The 11,270-nt window shown below is 44.2% G+C and overlaps 1 protein-coding gene across 22 annotated transcripts in view; it reads left to right on the forward strand.

Annotated features, from left to right (window-relative positions):
- The window catches only part of AFDN (afadin, adherens junction formation factor), a 180,365-nt gene that overhangs the window by 86,306 nt on the left and 82,789 nt on the right, over window positions 1-11,270 (forward strand). For all 22 annotated transcript variants that reach the window (XR_008316302.1, XM_053296599.1, XM_053296610.1 and 19 more), the window contains 2 exons: window positions 3,267-3,361; window positions 10,377-10,636. Coding sequence is in view for 21 of the 22 variants with exons in the window: in XM_053296599.1 (XP_053152574.1) it covers window positions 3,267-3,361; window positions 10,377-10,636 (355 nt within the window). In the remaining variant the exon portion in view is untranslated. The remainder of the gene's footprint in view (window positions 1-3,266; window positions 3,362-10,376; window positions 10,637-11,270) is intronic.

The following is an 11,270-nucleotide window of genomic DNA, read 5'->3' on the forward strand; positions in this document are numbered from 1 at the left end:
GGCATCCTCCTGGACTTAGTGGTACCTTTCCTCCTTTGGGGTATACAATCTAACTGGGCTTCTAGTATTGTTGTTTTAAGTAAACTCCATGCTTTCTGGAGCAAAGTGACTCTCCGGATTTTCCCTTTTAGGCACTTGGAATCATTTTTTTGTTAGTGCCTGTAGTCAAGCACCTTTTATGAAATTTTTACCATACTTCCTTTTGAATCTTGCTGTAACACATATTTATGCATTAGGTTGCCTTTCTATTTTTTGTGTATTGATTGCCTGGTGCTTTAATGGTGATGATTTAAGGGATACTGTTTTGTGTGGTACTTCTGGTGAGTTGAATGTTATCATTCAGCTGCCTTGATGTTATTTTCCTCTTAAGAGGGCTTATGATAGTGTAAAATATTTGATAGGTATTGTATGTTCAGAAATGGCATGCACACATTTGTTAAACCTGAAAACACACATCTCTCTTACTGACTGATCAGTAAACCATACACATCAGTACTGACTGACTGATTTCAATGTGTTTTAAGCATACTGAGCAAAGGTGAAATAAGCCTTGTTTAAATCAAACTAATACCTTGAATCAGTCGTACACATATTCAGTACCCATTTGCAGAGAAATTGCCATAGGCTGTAAGAGTCTGTCTCTTCCCCCCCCCCCCTCCCTTGGTGATCACAGATGAGCATCTGTTCAGGTAATCTACCAGGATATCAGCAAAATGGGACTTCTTTGTGTGTCTGTCTCATGTCCCATCCAGCTTCCCCACCCTATCAGCTGCGTCAAGATGTATGAAATTGTGCCTTCTGGCAATCCCTCTGCACACAGATGCTGTGCCTGTGGTATACTCAGTGGCTGACATTGTGTGTTCTAATAGAACTGAAGGTTCTGTGCAGAGCTGCAATGAAGCTGTGGAAGCAGCATTACTGCATTTATTTCTACTTGTGATTATGGGGACTAATACGTAACACTGCTTCCATAGCCACACAGTTTTAAAAGCTCCAGGGCTTGTCTTGCGGCATTGGAGCCTTATGACTCCAATAGAAAGCACATCACGTCAGCCTGTCAGTGTTGCAGCCTCTTTTTTTCTAGGTGCACGACATTTGTTTTATCCCTTTCTGTCAGCCTCAAACCCAGAGCCAGGACTGGCCTGCTTCTGGCAGACATACCTTGCTGATTTGTCACAGCTGGGAAGGGCAAGCCCCACCCAGGGAGTTACAAGGAAATGTGCAGGCAGAGATTGTATTTAGAGCCAGAAGAAGACAGCAAGCAAGGGAGAAGGGTGGCTCAGACCTGAGCAGGCTGGGGCGGAATGAGGTAGGCCTGGGAGTACACACCAACTTATTGGACTGGACTTGGGAAGGCAAAACGAAAGCCTCCTTGGGACGGACTGGGGACATGGGAAGAGGCCATGCTGTAAGATACCTGGAGCTGCTTGTTTCAGGTGGATATGGGAACCTTGTAAGCTGTGTGGGATGGAATGCAGGGTGCTGCAATGGGAGGAGTGCATTTGAGGAAATCAGGAGGTGGAGGCACCTTGTGTTAGTGGAAGCTAATGACATGCAGTGCAAATAAACAGCTATTTAAAAGCCTTCCTTCATTAGTTTCGGTGGAATAATATAAAGGTTGATACTTGCTGTCAGCATAGGTGTACTTGGAGGGAAGGATAGACATGTTTTTTGGTCCCTTTCTTCCTTTTAGGGATGGGTTTGTCTAGAAGTAAATGAGAAATGTAATGGGCATCACAAAAAGCTTATCAGCTGCCTTAAACTGAACAAACAATTCAGCTGTTCCACTGTGGTGGGCACCATTGTGGTGGTGTGCCTTAACTCTTATCTGCCTCATCATCATTTACTTAATCTGCAAATGGTAATGATAGAGAATTTTGCTTAAACTTAAAAAAATTAAGAATCTCTCCCCCCTCTCTTTCAGTCTTGTTTTAAGGTCAAAATCCTGTGCATGCTTATTTAAGTGGTTGTTGCATATTAATTGCACCCTTTCTTCAAGAAGTACGTAGAAGCTGTCCTTGCTATCACAGTGGGACTTGCTTCCAAATAATCATGCATAGAGTCAGTATATTAATGAAAAGTAAAAGTGTCTTTAATAAAATCTTCTGTAATTTTTGTATTAACTCTTTAGAAAAGTTGATTCTGTAAAATACCAGGTGATATTAAACATTTTTTGTTGTGTGGTAAATGTAGGATTATCTTCATATGTCCAAAGGACAACATAATTGATTTCATATTCTTGCTTTTGCCTGTGTGTTGAATACAGTGGAGTTCATGTCTCAGAATGACATAGGGTTTCTGCTTTGTTTCCGTCGTTACTTTAAGGCAGTTGTTTTTGTGAGTACAGTATTATATAAGGCAGAAGGGATCTCAGTATATGATACATGATGGTAGGACACTTAATGTGTTCTAACTGGTCAAGCTTGTTCCATATAAATACTGTCTTAGTCTAAATCTGGTGTGGATCTTCAATTAAGAGTGATTTATACATGTATGTGGGATCCAGTGAATGCCCTGTAGGTTCATGCTGCTCAGAAGGTTTAGCATATATGGAGCGGGGAACTTGGCACCTTTTGCATGCAGATGCTGTTCCCAGAGTGGACCCATCCCCTAAGGGGAATATCTTACAGTGCTCACACATGTTTCCCATTCAAATGCAAACCAAGGTGGACCCTGCTTTGCAAAGTGGACAATTCATGCTTGCTAGCACAAGACCAGCTCTCCTCCCATAGACCATGTCTCTGACATGAGAGAGACTCCTGCCTGCAACCTTGGAGAAGCCGCTGCCAGTCTGTGTAGACAATACTGAGCTAAATGGACCAATGTTCTGACTCAGTATAAGGCAGCTTCTTATGAGACATGCTAGTTATGCTGTATTTTTAACCACACACTAATAGCCATGAAGTACTTACTCCTCATAATCTAAGATTAGTTCATGGATCAATTTCTTTCTGTTAGCATGTACTGAGGTCAATAGTGGCAATGATCAAGGATATGGTGTATATCAACACAACTCAGTATAGTTTTGTATCTTGAATAGCCATGTATAGACCTGAAACATGAAAAAGCTAGAGAAAATGAATTTTTAACTTTTTATCAAAAATCTGTACACGAGCAGTTAAAATGAGGATTGTGGTGGTACACAAATAGTGCCCCCCCCCCCAATTTAGGGGAAAGTCCAGAGGAGATGTATTGTTATGTAATTACACCTTAAAAATTAAACTTTAATCACTTTTGCAAATAAAATGATCTGTTCTTACTTGCAGATGGTTCTGACTCCAGAGATAAACCAAAGCTCTATCGTTTGCAGTTAAGTGTGACTGAAGTTGGCACAGAAAAATTTGATGATACCTCCATTCAGGTGAGGAGCAGTGTATTAAGCTGAGCAAAATAGTTTAATGTAGTCACTTCTGTGATTGTGGGAAGTAGAATAAAATACTGTACTCTGATTTAACGTCTTAGGTTTTATAACTCGGATGTAAGGAGTAGCACTTTTCAAAATATTACTAAAAAACCAATTTGTCATTACCACTCTGCTTCATACTGAGTATTTAAAGCAGGGCTGCTCAACTTCGGCCCTCCTGCAGATGTTGGCCTACAATTCCCATAATCCCTTGCTATTGGCCACTGTGGCTGGGGATTATGGGAGTTGTAGTTCAAAAACAGCTGGGGGGCCTAAGTTGAGCAGGCTTGATTTAAAGGTATTACTTGACCTTGCCAGCTTAAAACACACACACACAAACTTCAGTTTGAGAAGCTGTAAACTTCTGTGTGGGGTGGGAAGGAATAATTGTTTCATTTTTAATTATTAGCTCTCTCCTTGTTTGCCTCTCTAATATTTGTATTACCTCTAAGTGTAGTTCCTTACTTGGAGGGGGCCTCTTATAGAGGAGGCCTGCTGGCTGATGTGTTTCTGGGCCAGAGGGCTTCCCTATGCACCATTACAAGAGATTATAAACTAATCAGATTCAGGTTTTCTCTTCTTCAACCAATTTCCTAATAGGACTGTGAGGACATTCACATGGGGGGGGGGATGCTGCTCTTCAGTTATCCCCCCCCCCCGACTATCATTTTGGAAGTCAGCAGCGTGGTGCAGCCAGACAATCCACACTGCTCTGCTGCAGCGCGGATCTCTGGGATCCCACAATGCACCATACAACAAGCACAGTGCATTCAGATACCCACATAATATCATCTCATTGAGATGGGCGCTCTAAGAGCCTGTCTGTATCTCCTTGGGCTGCGTGCAGCTGGGTTAAGGGTGCACTCGCACTTGTAACCTTAGCGAAAAACTTCTCTTGAAAGCAGGGTTAGGCGGGTAGGCAGCACCAGGATCTGTGCAGAGCCTGGCGTGATACGATAATGGGGTGGTGCTTCATACTAGCCTGGGTCAGACTGGTCGTGATAACAGCCTTTCTGGCTATCATATTGATAAACCCTGTGTATGGGTTTGTTCAGTAATAAATACTTATTTTTTATTTTCCTTTTTTATTCTGCTCTTCCTCCAAGGAGCCCAGAGCGGTGTACTACATACTTAAGTTTCTCTTCACAACAACCCTGTGAAGTAGGTTAGGCTGAGAGAGAAGTGACTGGCCCAGAGTCACCCAGCAAGTCTCATGGCTGAATGGGGATTTGAACTTGGGCCTCCCCGGTCCTAGTCCAGCACTCTAACCACTACACCATGCTGGTTCTCTACTGTACAGGTACTGGTCAGTAATAAAGGACTTGTTCTTGGGCCAACCTGGCATGTATCACAGAGACTTAGTTGGATGGAACCAGACATTTCTCCCAGCAATGCCCACCAATTTTTTGAATACTGCAGCAGCCCTGTCTATGGATGTGCACAAACCGGTCCAGCGGTCCTTTTTCGTACCTCAGAACTGCCGCATTTTCCAAGCAGTTCTGTGTACAAAAGCGCTGCACAAGGTGGCAGCATACCTTCTTGCCACCCTGGTTAGCATCAGACTGGAAGTAGCTGTCCATGCAGCGATTTCCCCCATGCAGCAAATTTGGAGAGAGTTCCAGCAGGGGAAATGCGGAGGGAGGGGAGTACCCTCCCTGCTCCTTAAAGGTACCCTCCTCCGCTGCCAGACTAACCCAGTGCTGGTTTATGCACATCCCTAACCCTGTCTACAGGATCAGGGTGACAAAGCTACAGTAGAAGCTTCCCCTATCAAGATGCTTTGTCCTGCAGCCACCAGGATTCATGTGCATGTTGCTGAGATTGTGTGCCTGAGAAAGGTTAGGGATTCTGTTGGTGTACACCCAATCCTTCTGCCCAGCTGTTTTTGTGCCTGGGCTAACCAAGTTGATAGTTGGTGTGGCGCTGGAGTTCCCTAGGTCTTTAATGCAGTGGGATTTCAGTGACTGAAGTGCCTCTGTCTGGGGCGGCCCAGGATTTATTGGTCTGTCTCTAATTACATTGGCGCCTGCTCATATTGCAGAACACACTCCGGATCTGGTGTTTACAGCTGGGCAGGGAGATTGTGATCTGCTAGTGGAAGTGATTAAGATCACTCCATTATCATGCTTAGATCATCAGTTCCTGATAGGGTTTAGGCTTTTTTGGGTGGGGAGCCAATTAGGAACGTCCACCCTGGAGGCTTATAGATCCTGAAGGCCCTGGAGGATTTTCTTACATGGTTGGTAGTACTACCAAGGTTCTGGTCAGCCTCTGGAATGACATAATGACCTGGTCCATCAGTATAGTTGCTCCTGAGTTTTTCTCTTGCCAGTTATAGAGCCAGACTGGCTTACCACAGAACTACAGGCATGAAACTACAAACAAGACAACTGAAGCATCACTGGGGAAAAACTTGTGTCAAGCAAGTTTATACAGATTAGTTTGGGCCTTACTTTGTGGTGAGGCCACAAAGCACGTTTGCTTTTGTGCAGAAAGCCAACTGGTGCAGCTATTTTGGATGTTTCAAGACTGAGCTCTCTGTAGTTGTCCACTGTTATCAATTTGCTAAGCATTTCACAGTTAAAATGGCTCGCTTCCAGCGTGACTTGGACTCGACAATGACAACAGCAAATGAGATGACATATTTGCCTGTCCAGTGTGTATGGATTCTTTTCAGCCTGTTCTGCCTGGTGATGTAGATCATTCTGTGTCAATACTCAACCCTTGCCCTTCTTGCTTGATAAAAGTTGCTGTGGGGACTGATCAAGTGGTTAGGGAGGGCAATAAAATATATCACTAGCGGAGAACTTAATACCATCCTGTAAAGGATGCGCACGAATTGATTTTTTTCAATTTGATTTGTGCCTGAATTGAATCACCCCTGATTTTTGTGTCCAAATCTGTCCCCCCGAATCACCTCAGATTCTATTTTGATTTGATTCGGATCGATTTGGACCACTTACAGAGATCCCAGGGGCACCAAATTTGGGTGGTGGGTAGGTCCCCATGGGTGCCACATACCACCCAAATTTCAAAGCAGTGGGGCACTTGGTTGAGTTCTAATGATTTTTTATTTTTTTTTAGTTTTTAGTGTTGCAGAGTCATGTGTCATTAACTGCCCTGAGCCATTTTGGAAGGGTGGTATATAAATCAAATTAATAATAATGATGATGATGATGATGATGTGTGACCCTGTGAGGTTGCAGAACCAGACCTACAAGATCAGCAATATATATGGTTTTTATTCCCCCCACCCACCTTGTGTTTGGCATAAAAGCTTGTAAATAAATGAACGTTTACATTTCTAAATACTGTCATTCAGCTGTACCAGAATACACTGGTACAAGAGTTTCATAAATGAAACTGCTGAATCCCTCATAGGGATTCATTATGAGGAAAAGCTATTATACACCAAAGAATCCAAAAACTTGAAAAATAGTGACCATACATTTTGCTTCATAACTTCACTTCTACAAGGGCTAGAGCTTAGCTTTAACAAAAAAAAAGAAGAAGAAAATTTAACCTGGGAAACTGGTGAAATGATAGGAGGAATTTGAATTGAATCGGGCACGATTTGGTTTGGACCCGAATCTAGCCAAGGGACCACAGGGGCGATTTGTTCTGTCTTTAAATTGCCTGAATCAGCTAGATTCAGGTACAAATTGATTTGTACCCGAATCAATTCACACATCCCTATCATCCTGTCTAAAAATGACAGTTTTTAGCCTTTTTCTGAAGAAACCTTCCTCAATCCCACTTTATTGGATTATCACATTCATGGGCAAGGTATTCAGGCATGTGGTAGTGACTCAGTTCCAGGGATTCCTGGAAGAGGTTGCTTATCTTTTCAGTCTGGCTTCTGCACTGGTTTTGATCCTGAAACAGTCTTGGTCACTTTAGTGGATAACCTATGATGGGAGGTAGACAGAACCAACCATCCGTTTTGGACCTTTTACATCTCCTTATCATCCTCAGCTGGAGAGGCTGTGCAATCGTTTGGAGTTGGTAATGGGCTAGATGACAGTGGAAGTTAAATCTGGACAAGACAGAGGTGCTCTTGGTTAGGAGGTTCACTGATCTCGAATTGGGTTGTTCTGGATGGGGTTGTACTTTCTTTGAAAAAGCAGGTTTGCAGCTTGTGAGTGCTCCTTGATCCGGCCTTGCTCTTAGATGCCCAGGTGTCATATTTGTTATAGGGATGTGCACGGAACTGGCTTGGAGGCCCTTTATAGGCCTCTGAACCAGTTCGAAGAACCGGCGGTTCCACCAGTTCAACGGCAGGGGGTGTCCATAAGAGCAGGGAAGGGTGCACTTACCCCTCCCGCTGCTCCCCCCCCCACCGACATCCGTTTTAGTCAAATCCCATCGGGACGGTAGCATACCTCCCTGTTGCCCCCGTTGTCCAGATATGACCGGAAGTATCCGATGCGCCTGCGCTTGCTGGTGCAGGTGTGACATATCCGCCACACATATCCGGATAACAGGTGCAACGGGGCAGCAGGTAGGTACTGCTGCCCTGATGGGATCTGACTAAAACGGACACTGGCGGGGGGAAAGCGGCGGGAGGTGTAAGTGGACCCTCCCCCACTCTTAAAGCTGCACCCCCCACCGCCTTTGAGCCTCCCCTGCCTGGTTCCATGCACATCCCTAATATGTTATAGGGCAGCTTTGAGTTGTGGGCATGGTAACATTTCTTCTAGAAGAAACTGATCCTCTCATTTATTACATTAGTTACGGGTAGTGGCAAATTGTTCTAAGGAAGTTGCTTGTGTTGATTCAGAAAATGCTACTACCTGGAAATTCAATTTTTTTCTTAGCTTATTTGAGCCAGATCTGTCTGTCTGTCTGTCTGTCTGTCTATCTATCTAATTGGACCAACCCAACCTTTCGTTTCTGGGCGGTTAACAATAGCATAAAACAAGTTAAAATATATACAAAACTTAAAACAATTTAACAATTTAAAAATCACCTACAAATTAAAACCTTAACATTTTAAAGAACTGAAAAAGCTTGGGTGAAGAGGTGAGTTTTAAATGCTTTCTAAAAATTGTCGGAGATGGGGAGGATCGTATCTCAGTAGGGAGCGCATTCCACAGTCTTGGGGTAGCAACTGAGAAAGCCCGTCCCCGTGTGGCCACCAGCCGAGCTGGCGGCAACTGGAGACGGATCTCTCCGGATGACCTTAATGGCTGGTGGGGTTCATGACGAAGAAGACATTCTCTTAGATACCCAGGGCCTAAGCCATTTAAGGCTTTATAAGTTACAAGTGAATTTTGGCCCGTTGAATAACGGGCGCTAGTAATGGCGCTCCTGGCCCCCCGCCGCCATTCCCCCTCCCTCCGCCGTACGCCCCCCCTACCTTTAAGGGCCAAATCGGCCCAGGCACTTGCCCCTGCCAGGCCGGGGAGACGGAGGCCGGGACCGGGGGCGGAGCGGAGGCCATGTAACTTTAAAAAAAAATTTACTGCCGCCGCCGCCGACCGCCCACCCTCCCTCCCAGCTGCCGAGTCCCCCTTACCCTGGCCGACTGCTGTCGGCCGAAGACTTCCCTCAATTTAAGAGGCAGAGAGGAGCTCGCAAGCAGAGCTCCTCTCTGTGCAAAGCCTCTTGCCGAACTGCCGCTTTGGGCGCTCCCTCCCTCTCCATGGACGGACACCAAGCGTTTTATTAGAGAGGATTACTAGCACTTTGTATTTTGCCCGGAAACCTATTGGCAGCCAGTGTAACTCTATCAGCAGAGGAGTGATGTGGTCTCTCCAAGATGACCCAGAGACCAACCTGGCCACCACATTCTCTACCAGCTGAAGCTTCTGGCCTACGTACAAAGGCAGCCCCACATAGAGTGCATTGCAGAAGTCAAGTCTGGAGGTTACCAACATATGTACCAATGTTTTGAGGTCGTTCATCTCAAGAAACGGAAGCAGCTGGCGTTATCAGCCAAAGCTGATAGAAAGCCCCTCTGGCCACCACCTCAACCTGAGATACCAGGGAGAGGTGTGGATCCAGAAGTACTCCCAGACTGAGAACCTGTTCTTTTTGGGAAAGTGTGACCCCATCCAGAACAGGGAGATCAAAATCATCTCCCGAGTTTTGACCCTGCACAATAAGTACCTCCATCTCATCTGGATTCAGCCTCAGTTTGTTATCCAGCCCATTACTGCCTCCATGAAGGCTTTTAGCAAGGTTATTATTATTATTAATTTGATTTCTATACCGCCCTTCCAAACAATTTAACAATTTAAAAATCACTTACAATTTAAAACCTTAAAATTTTAAAGAACTGAAAAAGCTTGGGTGAAGAGGTGAGTTATGCCATCTCCTGAAGAAGTCGACATGGAGAATTAGATCTGGGTGTCATCAGCATACTGATAACACCCTACTCCAAATCCCTTGATGATCTCTCCCAAAGGTTTCATGTAGATGTTAAAGAGCATTGGAGAAAGTATGGAGCCTTGAGGGACACCATACTTAAGCTCAGTTTTTGAAGAGCAACAGTCTCCAATCAAAACTATCTGGAATCTGTCTGAGAGGTAGGAGCGGAACCACTGTAAAACAGTGCCTCCAACCCCCAACACTCTCAGACGTTCCAGAAGGATACTATGGTCGATAGTATCAAGCCGCCGAGAAATCCAAAAGGACCAACAGAGTTACACTTCCTCCATCAATTCCCAATTCATTGGAGATCATCCATCAGGCTGACCAAGGCAGTCTCCACCCCATAGCCCGCCCAAAAGCCAGTTTGAAATGGGTCTAGATAATCAGTTTCTTCCAAGAACGCCTGGAGCTGACAGGCCACCACTCTCTGTTACCTTGCCCAGCCATGGGAGGTTGGAAACAGTCCTATAGTTGCTCAACTCTGAGGGATCTAATGTAGGCTTCTTTAGAAGATGTCTAATAATTGCCTCCTTAAGACAATATATGTCTAACTATTCTTGTAATCCCGAGTCTTTCTGAATTTTACTTGTGTTTTCAGTTGTTTGGTCCCGGAATTCAGCCTCATCACTGTGACTTGACTAATATGGATGGAGTTGTTACAGTTACTCCAAGAAGCATTGACGCTGAGACTTATGTGGAAGGTCAGCGAATTTCAGAAACCACCATGCTGCAGAGTGGCATGAAAGTTCAATTTGGGACTTCTCACGTATTTAAATTTGTGGATCCTGTTCAAGATCACATTCCTAAAGGACGTTTAGATGCAGGACAAATGGTCAAAGGTTCACGACACAAAGCTGGGTAAGTCACCATTTTCGAGGAAAACATTTAGGAACTTATTTATTAGGCTATTAAAATGGTAAAGCTACTGTATGTCACTACTTCAGGTTATAAGTGGCAATTCTGGCCATAGTAATGTGATTAATCACTAATGCTTCGAATTTTTGCTCCACCTTGTGAAATTTTCTGGAATTAGCATTTGTTTAATTCGTAATTAAAACTAATTTCTAATGCAAGATTCCACTAGAACAGAAATTTACATAACTAAATACATCTGTTAAAGGAAAGCTATTGCAGGAGACCCTCGTTATCCACGTTTCACAGATGGGTTTTAGAGACCCAGACAGCATGAAATATAGGTAACTTTCTGCTATCCGTGGTTCCTGAGTGGCTGGAAATGACTTCTGATGTCATTTCCGGCTGCCATTTTGAAGGACAAAGCCATTTTCTGGCTCTTTTTTGTTACTTTAAAAAATGGGATTTGGGCGGGCATTCCTGGAGAATAAGGTACTATGCTTTTGTACCCTTATTTCTGCCCCCTACCTGCTTTTTTTAGCAGTTTTTTTTAAGTTCAAGGAACCTAATCCCCCAGTCCCCATAGGGTTAAGATATCTTTATTTGTGATTTCATTATCCACAGAAATGGGCAGAAACGG

The sequence above is a fragment of the Hemicordylus capensis genome, chromosome 1 (genome assembly GCF_027244095.1).
Source record: "Hemicordylus capensis ecotype Gifberg chromosome 1, rHemCap1.1.pri, whole genome shotgun sequence".
NCBI lineage: Eukaryota > Metazoa > Chordata > Lepidosauria > Squamata > Cordylidae > Hemicordylus > Hemicordylus capensis.